Genomic DNA, 15,172 nt, shown 5'->3' with positions numbered 1-15,172 from the left:
ACAATAAATACACATATATATACATTTTTTAATAACTTTTAAAATATTGAAAGTTGTGAGTTTTTATCATTTTGTATTTTTTGTATTTTGATAATTCATATGGTCAATTTATTTAATTATTTGTTTTTACTATTTGATGGTTATTATTTAGTTAAAATGTGTAGAGTGATGTGGAGCGCCTGAGAGGAAATGATGTCTTTTGGACACACCCCTTGTAAGTTTTAAACCTTTTTCATTCTGCATTTTGTTTCTGAGGAAGCTGCGTGTTGTATCAGCAGTGAAAACGCTTTTATTTTCATTAATAAAGTTGCGTTCAGACTTTGAAACTGTTGGATTGATTCCTGACTGGATTTGGTGACACTGTGTGCTACAAACCTCCCGGCTTCGTTTTATTCACCTTCAGAATGGGGAATATGCAGTCTTGGTATACATTTTTAATCATTTGATAATCAAAATCCTGAAGCATCCTTCTTGTTTTCCTATCCAACTAGTCTAACACCTTTTGGGGCCAGTCAGTCACTCCAAAATTGTAAGTTAGAACAGGAAGAGCAAATTGGTTTATAGCTTGCACTTTGTTCCTAGATGTCAGTGCTGTTTTTAATATTAATTTTAATCTTCCAAAATATTCCTTACGAAATTTTATTTGCATTTGTTCATGTTTTATTGTTGATGCTTCATCAGTTCCAAATATTTATACACGCCATCTTTCTCAAGTTCTTTTATATCACATTCCTGTCCCAGGATGATGTTTTCTTGGTGCTGCAGCTTTCCTATTTTAAAAGTTGCTTTTGCACATTTATCAAGACCAAATTACATTCTTGTATCATCTGAAAGTTTTGACCACTTGCAGTTGTGCTTTCAGTTCCTCATCTGATGAACTATTTTGTTTGTGTCTTTCGGCTTTTCCCGGTTAGGGGTCGCCACAGTGGAACTCCGGTCCGCTAATGATTGGCAGTAGATTTTTACATGTTGGCTTGCCAGGCCTAACACACAACCTTCAATGAAGGAATACCCATTCATGCATGTCGCCACACAGAAGACACTCTGAGAATCGAACGGGCAACGTCTAACTGTGAGGCGACTATACAATTTTAAATTCTCCGCAAAAGGAAGATGAGAAGTCTTTACACTTTGTTGTTTTATGGAAGCCAAATTATTGCCTTGACCTAATCTATTAAGTAGACAGTTTAATGGGTTAAGGGCAAGACAAAAGAGCAGTGGTGACAGAGTCACCCTGGAATATCCCCCTTTGAATTTTTATCTCTGGAATAATAATTTGTCCATTATCATGGCTTAACTGCAAAGGTTTGCCACAGTTTCATGGTCCCTGTAATGTAATCGATGTGTAGGATGTATGTTATACATTTTTAAGCACTCTCTTATCCATGAATGTGGAATAGTGAAAAATGCTTTTTTATTTTCTATCCATGCCATACTTAGATTCTTCCCCTTTTTACAGTTCTCCATTATGACTTTATTTAACAAAAAATGATCCTTTGCTCCATATGACTTTCTTTTGTTCTATTGTCAGGGTTGAGCTTTCTTCTAAATGACTATAAATTCTGTCAGCATCAGTTCCAGTGTATAGTTTATACATCACTGGAAGGGAAGTTATTGGTCTATAGTTTTTAGGATAGCTTGCAGGTTCCCTCTTAAGTAGGAGTATTGTTTTTCCTGTTGTTAACCAGTTTGGTGTCTGTTCGGGGTACGCATATAAGTAGTCTTTACTAATGGCTAAATCTTCATGTAAAGATGTTAATACATTTAGCCAAATGTTAGGTACTGCATCTGGACCTGGGGTTTTCCAGTTAGGAGCTTTTCTATCCATTCAGAAACTATGTTGCACAGGATCTTCATAGATATTTCTCCAAAATTAATCTGTTTCTTCTTTTTTTGGTGATGTTTCATTTACTTTTGCCTTGTGTCTAGTTCTCTATAAAACTTTTTTGGGTCATCAATAAATTCCTTATTTTGTACTTTTCCTTTATATTTATCTGCCTGTCTTCAACGTTTTTCTGCCTGTGCTGATATTTTTAGTTTATTGTTTGTGATAGTGCAAGATAAATCTTGATATGTTCTGATACTGCACATAGCTTTTATCACATTTATCTTTTGAGTTTTTGTTGATCTGGTCCTTCTTCTATACTCTTCTAACAGTGACACTTCTTGTCTTAATTAATTTATAGTTTGATCTAATCAGTGATACTTCCATGATGGCATTTATTTATTTATTTATTTATGTAGTTCCAGTTTGATTACCGGGAAAGTCCACTGGGCCCAAAGAACCCGTTTTCAGTGGAGGCCCGGGGAGAAAAGCTCCAAGATACATAATACAGTACAGATACAAGAGATACAGAAGTATAAAAGATACATTATATAGAACAGTTTACAACATATGCACATTCAGTGTCACACATAGTCAGACAAAATTCATTATGGTTGATCTTAAGGGTTATACAGATTCATTTATGCAAACACTCTTGTATAGTATGTGTGGAAATACTTTACATACACACCTTTAAAGTAAATGTAGAAAACACTTTACATGCACTCATTTAAAGTATGATGCTATTTACAATATTTACATAGTCGTGCCATGTGATAAGTAGCTCTAGGAGTTGTAGAGAGCTTAAATACACTCATAGCAAAGTATCTATGGGATATTTAGAGAGCTTATGAACCTGGGAGAAAACTTCCTGGGGGCATGTACTTAGATAGATTTAGGTAGGGTGAAGGCAGGTACATTTCCATTTAGTGGACAGGTGTTTGAAAAGCTGGGTTTTGAAGTTTTCTGAGTTTGGTATAGTTCTTAGAGTGGAAGGGAGAGAATTCCTTTTCTTGCCTAGAGAAAGAGAGAAGTTGGCCAGCTGGACGTTTAGGCTTGTGGATAGCAATTAAGTTTTGATGTTCAGATCTGAGAGTTCTGTTGGGGGTGTAAGGGGGAAGGATATTTGCTAGAGCTGGACATTTTGTAGGGTGAAATACAAGTCTGTGTGCATTGGTGAGTTGGAGGTAGTTTAGTTAGTTTGGGAGTTCTAGCCAGTTCAGAGATTGTAGGGTAAGACAATGATGGGTGGAATTTCTGGATTTGGTGGCAAATTTAGAGATTTTATTATAGCAGTTTTCTAGTTTGGAGGTGATAGAGGAGGACAGGTTGGTTAGGAGAGGGGCTCCGTATAATAAGGAGGGAAGAAGATAAGTAGTGTCCAGAGTTTGCCTAGTAGAGTTTGAGAGAAAGCGATTATTCCTGTATAGCATGCCTAGTTTTTGGTGGGTTTTCTTAATATTTTATTGAATATGGATGTCAAACTTGAGGTATTCGTCAATAGTAATGCCGAGTAGTTTAGCAGAGGGAACAGGGCCGGCCTTAGCCGAAATGGCACCCTAGGCGAAGTAGTGCTGTGGTGCCCCTTAAGCCCCACCCACACCACACTCATGAAATACCTCTATTTGAGCCACACCCACTGGGTCATTCCCCAAGAAAGCCATTCCAGTCATTTCCTTAAATTATTTAAATACATAGGAAGAAAGATACCTTGTAATGTAGTTAAACTGCAGCTACCTTTGCATATGTATTTTCTGCGTGAAATACCAGAGCCAGATCATGGTCAAATAGAGTCCTAGGAAGGGTAATAGACCGCCACCACAAAGTAGCCCCTCCTGCAGCAATCCCCAGCAGCAGCCCCCTCCTCAGCCATTCCAGTGTTCCATTATTTGGTTACCTCACCAGTTACCATGCATACTGTTCTATTATTTGCTTCTACAATGATTACAGATATTGAAATAAAATAGCACAAACACAGATAGCCATTTGCTAAACAAACAATACAGTCTCACAATGAAAACAGACTTAGCGTGAGCAGTAAACTTCTCTGCCCTTGAAAGTCACATTCATTGAAATGGCAAAACTCACATTCATTGAAACATCAAAACTCACATTCATTGAAATGCCAAAACTCACATTCATTGAAACAGCATGAAAACCCACATTCATTGAAACAGCATAAAAACCCACATTCATAGAAATGAATCTGGTTGGTGGAGAATTAAGTTTACTTTTGGGCGGTTTTCAAAAGAGACTCCTTGCACACATTTTTAGGACCATGCATACATGTATTTATTCTTTGATTCACTTTCCTAATTATATTCCTTATATAATACAGTACCACTTGTTAGAATATGTTTTAAATTTCTAGTTTTAAACATTCTTTTAATAAGCAATGAAACAAAATGTATATGAACCAATAACTACCATTTCAGAAAATTTCAACAATAAAAGGCCACTCATGACTTCTGTCATTACAATCGAGTTTATATTAAAAACATGAACGTTTACTTACCCAAATACCTAAATGCTGACACATATTCTGCAAATACACGGAATGCTCTAAACCGTGAAATTCAAAAACTCGAAATGTCATACTTGTCCCATCCCACCACCCGCTACATACTACCTACACAAACAAACTAAATAAACCACATACATACACTAACCAAAACCCTACTTCTAACCCTACACTAAATCTTGCATACACCACCATGTATGCACTTAACCTGCACCCTAACCCTAAGGTCCATAACTATCGCACTTCTTCTTCTTCTTTCCATAACTATCGCACACTTACCTTAAAAAGCTATACCCAAACAAACTAAATAATCCACACACATACACTTAATAAAACTCTACTTCTAACGCTACACTAAATCTAACATCTATGCACTTACCTTAAGAAGAAGTAAAATCATCTGAATTCCACATTAAAGAAATGTGTAACTAATGAAGAGGATGCTACTGGCAAACAACTTTACATATCAATGTTTTTATCTACAAATTCAGTGCCTGCTACCCTTGAAAAATTAATTGCCTATATTACATTAAAAAATTGTTAAATTGGTGATATTGCAATAGGAAATGACTAACAAGTTCAAGGTCACTTGCTTCTGTCCAACAATACGTCTCATCACCCGTTCCATCAACATCAGAAATGCTCTCTCCACTTTGGGAACGCATAATTGACAAGTTTAAGGGGCTGGCTGCATACTTCCTAGTGCCAAACCAAACATTAGCTTTTAATCTATTGAACTAGACACATTTTGACGGAACCAGACTTCTGGGAACAGGCATGGCAGCAGTTCAGCTTCCACCTAAGGAAAACAGTCTAGAATGTACTGTATCATCACCAACAAACTGAATAACTAAAGATTCCTACAAGCCTGCAAAAGATTAGACTGACACCATGACTGGAAAGAGAATAAGCAAGCTTAACATTAATCTGCCTTGCATGACTAGTTCTCCATTCAATGAAACAGTACACACCCTTGACCCAAAATGTGGACTGTAAATAAATGATAGTTTTTTTCTTTAAATTTACTAAGGGTTGTAACATTCTGGGAACAGGCATGGCAGCAGTTCAGCTTCCACCTAAGGAAAACAGTCTAGAATGTACTGTATCATCACCAACAAACTGAATAACTAAAGATTCCTACAAGCCTACAAAATATTAGACTGACACCATGACTGGAAAGAGAATAAGCAAGCTTAACATTAATCTGCCTTGCATGACTAGTTCTCCATTCAATGAAACAGTACACACCCTTGACCCAAAATGTGGACTGTAAATAAATGATAGTTTTTTTCTTTAAATTTACTAAGGGTTGTAACATTCTATTTTACTAACCTTACCACTTGCTGAAAAAGACCACCTTGATAACAAACAAAATAAATAAGGGGCTTTTTGGTGGAGGCTCACTTAAACTTTCAACCTACAATAAAGCAGGTCAAAAAACTATAACATTCAGTTATCAGGGTATTTTTATTCAATATATCAGTACACATAGGCCTTTCATATACTGCCACAGCCAAAGCTTGTGCTCAAATGAAGTCAGAAACAGTGCTTAAAAGACACCATAGATTAACTTTTGTACTTTTCTAAACATTGTACCATAAACAGTGTTATCATGACCTGCCTTGCTGTTATCAATAAAACACATTTTTGTTGACTTTTTTGATCTACAAAAACACTAATATAAAACTGCTTAAGATCAATCCTACATTAAAATTTCAGTATTCGAAAAATGTAAACTTGTATAAAAAACACACTTAAAATAAATGCAACCACGCTGCTCATTTGAACTATATATATATATATATATATATATATATATATATATATATATATATATAAAATTATCTTAAGTGGCAAATCACAGAACTACAAATTTTATCTGGACAGTTGAGAGGTATGTTGCATACACGCAGCTGCTTTCTGTCACATAGCAATAAACACACACACACACACACACACACACACACACACACAAACACACCTACTGTCTCACGAAACAACACACACATGCATTCTCTTTCACACAAAAACTAAACTGTTTAAATTCCACACACTTGTACTCTCTCATACAACACACAGACACACACCTTCCATTCCTACACACATCTACTCTCTTACACAGTAACACATGCACTTTCTCTCTCATTCAAACAGAACGACTAATTTAAATTCCATACACATACATACATACACACATACTTTCTCTCGCATACAGTAACCCAGTTTAAACTACACAGACACACACACAAATACACTTACTTACCTCCTTTTTAAACAAAATGGCCACATGCATACACACGGAATTAATCCCTATCTTGAAGTGCTAGTTTAATTTCCGCCCGCCACCACAGAACGTCTTTACGTCAGTGGTGTTGGTGTACATGCGTATGATGCGCATATATTTCTCCTGAAAGGTGGACTAAAGCTTTTTTTTTGGTAGTGGTTGAAGCCTCCTGGCCACACTACAGGTTTAAAAGTGGGAGGGCACTCACCGCTCGCCTTATGATTCCGGGGCTCTGTGGTTTATTTATTCATTTTAATTAATGTACTTTTCTTATTATGCGTTTGCATAATAAAACGAGTAAATTAATTAAAATAAATAAATAAATGAAGACAAACTGCACCCTTTACTAGGCTGGCCTGTATGGCTCCCTAGGCGGTTGCCTAGTTCGCCTATGCCTAAGGCCGGCCGTGAGAGAGAACCACTTCTGTAGGTGAGCTGGTTTGACTAAGGACTTTGAAAGCATTTTTGTCATAGGAGAAAGTCTTTGTGTGGGGAATAGTAGAATTTTTTATTCATTAGCACTGAGAGAGAGGTGGTTTTGGGACATCCATTTTTTGGTGGTTGAAAAAACAGTTTGGGTCTTAGTGAGCAATTCAGAAAGGTTAGAGGCAGAGCAGACTAAGGTTGAATCATCTGCGTATTGAATGATTTTGGTATCAGGAATAGCAGTGTGAAAGTTATTGATGAAGATATTAAAAAGCATAGGCCCAAGGTCGGATCCCTGGGGTATACCAGTTGGGGTAGATAAGAAGGAAGAGGTGGAGTTATTCCATTTGACTACCTGAGATCTGTCTGATAGGTAGCTGGAGAACCAGGATAAAGTGTTTGGTGAGAGATGAAGATTTGAGAGATGAAAGAGAAGGTGTTTGTGGGAAACAGTACTGAATGCTTTAGACAGATCGAGCAAAACAGTAGAAACCAAGTGTCCTGAATCTCTGGCTTGATTGACAGTTTCTAGGAAATATAGTAGAGCGGTTTTAGTGCTATGGCCTGGGCGGAAGCCATGTTGGGTAGGTGTAAGAAGATGGTTTTGTGTTAGAAAAGGCATAAGTTGGAGGTGGATGCACTTTTCCAGGATTTTGGAGATTGATGAGAGCAGAGCAATAGGGTGGAAGTTTGAGATGTTGGTGTTTTTGTCTCTTTTGTGAAGAGGAAGAATATAAGCTGAGCACCAGAGTTTGGGGACATATGATTCCTTTATAGATCTGTTAATAATGATGCTGATTGGGAGAGCTATACCATCAGCAGCACATTTTAGGAAGGAGGAGGGAATATTGTCAGGAGCATTAGAACAAGATTTAAGTTTGGACAGAAGTCTTTTTATAAAGTTAGTGGAGACAGGTTTGAGCTCGAACATAAGGGAATGGTTATTAGGGGAATTAAATAGAGAAGAGTGAGGGACAGGTGGATTGTTGTTGGGGAAAGTCTTGGTCAGGTCAGAAATAGTTTCTATGAAAAATTAGTTATATTTAGAGCTTAGTTCAAGGTCAGATTTAGTAGGGTCAGGATAGTTGTTATTCTTGGAACCAGGATTAAGAAGTGAGTTTATTGATTTCCAGAATTGCTTGGGATTTTTATTGTTATTAGACTGGAGCTTGATTTAGTAGGATTTTATGTCCTTAGTGATTAGCTGTTTCGCAAGGTTACAGAGTTGTTTGCATTTAACCAAGGTATTGGGCAGTTTATTGTTTTGGTAAAGCTTCCATAATTTGTCCATGTGGTGCATAATTTGTTTAGTATGTTTGGATAACCAAGGAGCTGTATTAGTGTTTATCCTTTTGTTTCTTAGAGGGGCTAGAGAGTTTAGAGTGCCTAGGAAGACAGAGTTGAAGTAGTCTATAGCACTGTTAAGAGGAAGGGTGTTTAGAATTTGCCAGTCCATTTGTTTGAACATTTTTGAGAGCGTTGTGGGGTTGAAGTTACTGAGGTTGCGAGTGAGAATGTATTGGTGCTGGTGAGGTGAAGAGTTAGTTGCACGATGAATGAAAGCTGGGAGGTGGTCACTAATGGTGTCAGTAATTCTGCCAGAGTTGGTTATTTTATTTGGATCGGAGACTTGGATCCAATCAGTAGTGGATCCAGGGGGGGTTTGTTTTGTTAGGTTGGGTGAAGGGGAGGATTATTTGAGTAAAGTTATAGAGGTTAATGGATTGGGAGGGAGAGGGACTATTGACTTTATTCCAGTCAATATTTACATTGCATAGAATGTAGGTTTCGTAGTTAATTTCAGTAGATGCCCATAGGAGAATATATTTGATGGTAAAGATATTGTTACCAGTTGAGATATATAGAGCAATAATGCAGATATTTTTGTGTTTATTCATTTTTAGTTGTCCAGCTGTCAGTTCAGTGTTGTTGAATTGAGAAATTGGAATTTGGATGGGAATTAAGGTAAGAAGGTTAGAGTAGACTAAGGCAGTGCCGCCACCTTTTTTATGTAATCGGTGATTTCTTAGAGTATGGAATCCTGGGGGCAGGATCTCAGAATCAGAGATGTAGGGTTTGAGCCAAGTTTCGGAGATGGCTAGGATGTCTGGTTGGTTATGTCTTAGCCAAGCTTGAAATTAGTGAACTTTTTTGTTGAGTCTCTGGGCTTTGATAGAAAAGATTTTTAGGGTGTTGTGGGGAGGGGAAGGAGATAAGGGGTAGGTGTTGTTGGGTCTATATCAGCATATTGAATGCTGAAAATGCCAAATGCAATTTAATTGAACTGAAATGTTCGAAATCTCAGAAGAGCGAACTGGCGGAACATCAATTTCTTTCCCAGGGAAAGAAATCGGTGTTCCATGCAAAAAAAATTTTTTTTCAATCTTTTAAACACTGACATTAGTGGGGGGCTTCACCCCCACCCCCTACTTAAATTTACCAACTCCAAGACCGCACCACAGTGGAGGAAATAGCAAACTCTGATGGTGGCCCACTGATTTCTTTCCCTGGGAAAGAAATCAATGTTCTGTCAGTTCGCTCTTCTGAGATTTCAAACATTTCAGCTTGATTAAATTAAATTCGGCATTTTCAACATTCGAAATGCTGATAAGAACCCGTGTTGTTAATAAAGGGACTGGGACCAGGGTTGGGGTAGATATCTCCAGCTAAGACTAGGTTGTTGAAGGAAATAAACATTAACCATTTAGGTTTGCAAAGTAAGAGTTTAGGTAGATCTAAGATTAGTTTATGCATCAGTTTCTTAGCTATGGTGGAGAAGAATTTAGTGTGGAATAAGTGCAGAGGGTTAGGCTGAATGAGCGATAGAGGAGATAGAGTGGAAATGAGAGTAAGAGTGAGGGTAAAGGTAGGTTTGTATGGTGGTTATTTTTGCAGGTAAAATTGGACAAGCATTGGAGGAGTATGAGCTGGTATAGCATAAGGGAATTAAGAACAGGGGGAGGAAGCAGGGGGCCTGGAGGGTGTGGAGAATTAAGGAAAGCATGTCTGTGCAAAGGGAGAATGATTGGTATAGATTTGGAGAAGAGAGAAGGCTATACAGAAGAGAGGGCTTAGAAAGAGATACAGTTTTTTTTTAGAATTATACGAAAGAGGAGGGGACTTTAATTGTTAGGGAGGTAGATAGAGTGATGTATTTAAGTGGGATGTCTGTAAGTAGGTGGAGTAATGGGGAAAAGCTTCTATTGGGTAAATTGGCTGGCTGGGTGGGGAAAGGGAAGAACTGATTTCTCATTTTTATTTTCCCTTACTGCCCTGTGTTTTTATGGTAAGACATCCTATGTTATTAACTTGTTCCCTCTTGTACAGCTCTTTTGAGTGTGTACTTTTAACTCCCAATAGGTGGGGCTTGGGTCTTTAAGAAATGAAGTTATCACCTTATAGTTCTAATAAATATTTATTAACAGAGGTCAAATATCAATACAGTGGTGTTTGCCATCATGTATGTTTCAAGATAAAATCTTTTGATACATTGTATGTAGCATGGTTTTGGAATTATTAATGCAAATATGAACAAGCAATATTTGACGCCTAGAGGTGTCAGTAGGAGATAACTGCAGATGGATCTCGAGGCGTCACTCAGATGTAATGAGTTAATTTAGCTGAACAGTAACATATTCTGTTTACTTCTGCTATATTGCATGAATATCTGTGAACGGTCCTAATTACTGTGCTCATTTGTTTCATCAAACTTCCTACTTTTTGGGTTTTGTTGATTTTTTTTTTGTAGTCTTTTTCTTTTGTTGATCTTAATATGTCTGCTGTCTAAAAATCAAGCAACTCTTCTCTTAGAGCACTTTCTTTTACTCTCCATTTCCTGCAGACATTCTACAGAAAGTTCCACAGCATCTTCCTATGCAACCTTCTCTTCAGTTTCATCCCGTGTCATCCAATTGCTCTTTCATATGGGAAATCGCTGTCCTATCACTCCACAACATTGACTGTGTCATAGTTGCCACAGTTTTGTGTTACTTCCCTTGTTGTGCAACTCCAACTGAACTTTTTTACTGGTTTCCTATGGAAGGTCTAAAGCATCTTCATATGTCAACTGATCTGATGTTTCCCACTGCACGGGTTTCTTCTTAATTTTGGGGGTCAGTTGCTGTGTCCTACTGTGATGTTATCAGAGTTTGATTTTATACACAAAATCCTTCAGTTAGCAGGTAATCCATAACCTTAGTTTTTATTTCTTTAACTTCTCCATTACTTGTCCTTTTTTCTGCTTTTCCTGCTTGTGTTCTTATTTTTTGTATTTTAAAATTTTGCATATGCAGATTCCTTTGCCTGTATTTCTCTTCAAATATCTTTGTTGTTGCTCTTTTTCTATTGATTAGTTTTGCTTCCTCCTTTCCATAAATATTGCACCATATTAAATCTCTTTTTCTTTCCCATGTCCATATTTCCTCTTCAGATATCTCCTGATCCTCCTGTTTCTCCGTACCTGATTGACTCGTCCCATCATGCTGTGATATAACCTGTGTTAGACTTTCTACACCAAATCTTTCACTTTGCAGGTATTCCTTAACTTCAGCCTCTATTTTTTAACTTCTGTTTTACCGATCTTCTATTGTATGTTCCCTATTTGTGATCTTATTTTTGTGTTGTGAAATTTTCCATGTCTGGATACCTTTGTCTGTATTTCTCTTGAAATATTTTTGGGACTGCTTTTTTTATTGATTAATTTGGCGTTCTCCTTTGCATAAATATTGCTCCATATCAGATCTTCCTTTCTTTCGTATGTCCATATTTCTTTTCTATACCTTTCAAAAAGTTCTATATTTTGTTCTTTGTATTTTTGCACTTCCTCAGTCACTTCTTTTTCCAAACGGTCCAAGATTTATTGGTCTATATGATGTTTTTCATAAATTTGTTGCATTAATGAACATACATTTTTATTTGAAGCTTCTGACAGTTTTTCTTGTTCAAGTATTTTTATTTCCTCTCAATCTTTTTGTGTATGCTTTATCTGAAATTCTGGGCTTCTTGCATAATAGTAACAATACATAATTTCTTTGTCATCCTCAACAGTTCACTCTGTCATTTTTATGGCTCTTTTTCTGCCTGTCAATTTTTGTGAATTTGTCGACTGCTACTTCCTTTTACAACATCAAGGATAGCCATCCTCCCCTGAGCCTGATTTGGTATGGAATATATGTTTGACATTAAGATTCAATGCTATCCATATATTTCTGTTATTTTGGAACATTCTCTGACTAGTGCCTGGCAATGGACGTACATTGTTCTTTGATCAAACTTTGATTCAGGAAGTAGGGAGCTTCGAGAAATCTAAATTAATATCTTATGATCATCACTGTGTACGATAAGATATTGGTGGATTGCTGCTTCTTATTTTTTTTGTCTGGGTTGTAGAATTTTGTTTTGTTCAAAAATGACTATTGTACAGTTATTCTGATTATTATTATATTGCAGTTTACTGTAGTTGACCCTTCCTGTTTAACAAGACTGTTTCAGTAAGAAAATGACAAACACACACACACACACACACACACACACACACACACACACACACACACACACACACACACACACACACACATACTGATATATGCTATAATGTCCATGTAGCACTAAGTAGTTACAGTACTACGACTTTTATTTTCTTCTAACCCAAAATAACATGTGGTAGACATAGTGTGAGTATTTTTTTCTCCCATCCCCTCAGCTGATTATCAGTTGCCACCAGCTTCTCTCCACTCCTTATTCACTGGGCCTACCATTCCCACCTCAGCTTCCCCCAACCTCAATCCATCCTATGACCACAGCTGATGAGGTCATTGAGGATGCTGATGTAACATCACACTGCTGCCAGGAATGTGCCCTAATCCCCTACCACCCTGCAGCAGCTTCATGAATGCCACAGTCACTGCCTTCGGGAGGTCCTTGCCCACTTCTATGCTTGCACAACCACCTAATCAAGCAGTGTACTGCTTGTAAAGAGGAGCTCGCCAGACTCTTAATGCTTCTATTGCAGCAAGCCTAGGCAGCCTCTCACCCCTAGGATGGGATAGTTGGCATCAGCCACTCATGCCATCATCCCTGCCCTTCCCGTACTTGTTCTGCTATTGAAACACAGTTTGTCTGGGACACAGGAAAGGATTTCTCTCTCTCCACCATGGGGCTAGATGACATAGTGACAGTATTTCCCTTTGACTAAGCTTTCTGATTTCCATACCACACTCTGCGACTCCAAAAGATGAGATTATCTTGTTCAGTCTTCTCATACTGTACTTTCTTTCCATTTATTTAGAATGACAGTACTCAGCATTACTGTTTGCTTTGAGAGTCTTTGGATAGTTGCCTGGAACTTTCTTCTACTGGTACAGTCTGGATCATGCATTTTGTCATATTTGTAAACAAACTACCATAAATTCTTTCTCCTTCAGCAATAAAGTTGTCCATGTATTTGTAGAAAATTAAGTATCTGCTGCAGAAACTCATCTTCATTCAGTGTCTCTCTTTCTGTTTCTTGTATTCAGTTTCTTCATTGTTATCCTTCACAGTAACATTTGTGATTTTCCAAAAAGGCAGTAGGTTTATGATACCAGATGGAGGGAGAGAAGGCATCTGTAAATGACCGTAAACAGGAAAACAACTATGAACGCCATGAGGCTAGTTAGGCAGGTTTATGATGCCAGTGGAAAGAAAGAATGAAGAGCTGCAAACATCTTCCTATCTGGGCTTTTCCTGGGTTGAAGACCTTAACATGTGATGAGTGATATGATGTAAGAACAGGAAGACAAATTCCTAAGTAAAGCATCACAAGATTTCATTAAACTCAACATGTTGTGCAGTAAGGAAGCTGAATAGCATGTAAATACTAAAGACGGTTAAAGCAAACAACCAGACTGTACTTTTTTATGTGTGACAGCGTACAGATCTTGTTCTGGGGAAGAAAATATACTGAAAGAAAATGAAATGTGTTTAGTCATAAGTTGCCCTTTAACTTATTACTTGCACAATTGTTTTTAAATGAGTATTTATTATTTAGATCACTATTTTTCATTTGCTTTACTTAAAAAAGCTTCACTAACCATGGATTCATTTGAGATGGCCAACCCTTGTTAACAATATAATTTTGTTTTAGGTCAGTGACTTAGATGAGTCCACTCAGTCTGTCATAAAGCTCTGGGAAGAATATGAAGACGTTTATGATACTGTCATCATGAACACTATTAAAGCCAGGTATTTGTTAGACCACAACAAGCCCTTGGTACCTTTACTGGAAACTCTGCAAAAGCAGGTGGACTGCTTACAGGTAAGAACTAATTTCCCAATCTGTTTTGAAACATCAAAGTGTGCTAGTTTTTCGTGTTAAATTTTATAGTTTGTTTTTCACATTAGGTAATGGTTTAGTTACAGACATTTGCTGCTGATGTTAATTATTTTACATGCAGGAGTCATTTACTTCTCCAAAATACAGGCTGCTGCTTTAGCTGTACCTTACTGTGTGTATTTGAAATACTTAATTTATTTTACTGCAGTTTATAGAGAGAGGGAACCTGATTTGACTGTCTACACCATATTGCTTATGGGTCCTAGCAACATTTATTCCATACATTGCTAGTGTAGCCTCAGCAGTAGCTTGAGATATCAGGGGTTACTGGTGTATGAATGGTTGCTGTAACTGTTTCTGACCTGATGATCAGTTGAATGCTTTGTCTTCTGGTTCTGCTAATCTGCTGTCCCGGTGTATCTGCTCCTGCTGACCCCGGGCCACCATCTTCTTCCCATTCATCTTCAGACAGGACAGTTAGCTTTCCTCATTGTCCAGAAGCAGCAGTCTTTAACAAACATGGCATCACTACATTTCAAAAATATCAAAGACTTTATTAAGCAGCACGTCAGGGCATGACTGTATATCAATCTCTCTCTCTCTCTCTCTGTATATGCATGTATGTATATATGTTGTGTGTGTGTGTGTGTGTGTGTGTGTGTGTGTGTGTGTGTGTGTGTGTGTGTGTCCACGCCTGTTTAACTGTTTGTTCCACATGGAGGGAAAATGAATGAGTACATAACAGAATGATTTTAACTGTGGTAATGGAAGGAAATTTTATTTTGCTTTGAGAGCTAGGCCACA

The 15,172-nt window shown here is 37.5% G+C and overlaps 1 protein-coding gene across 1 annotated transcript in view; it reads left to right on the top strand.

Annotated features, from left to right (window-relative positions):
* Window positions 1-15,172, top strand: part of SYNE2 (spectrin repeat containing nuclear envelope protein 2) — a 3,814,665-nt gene that overhangs the window by 3,048,551 nt on the left and 750,942 nt on the right. The window contains exon 106 of the mRNA XM_044073561.1: window positions 14,180-14,350. Within this exon, the coding sequence (XP_043929496.1) occupies window positions 14,180-14,350 (171 nt within the window). The remainder of the gene's footprint in view (window positions 1-14,179; window positions 14,351-15,172) is intronic.

This window comes from Protopterus annectens, chromosome 6.part0 (genome assembly GCF_019279795.1).
Source record: "Protopterus annectens isolate FY-2018-M chromosome 6.part0, PAN1.0, whole genome shotgun sequence".
NCBI lineage: Eukaryota > Metazoa > Chordata > Ceratodontiformes > Protopteridae > Protopterus > Protopterus annectens.
The sequence above is the reverse complement of the archived record's forward strand: the minus strand, read 5'-3'. Positions and strand labels throughout refer to the sequence as shown.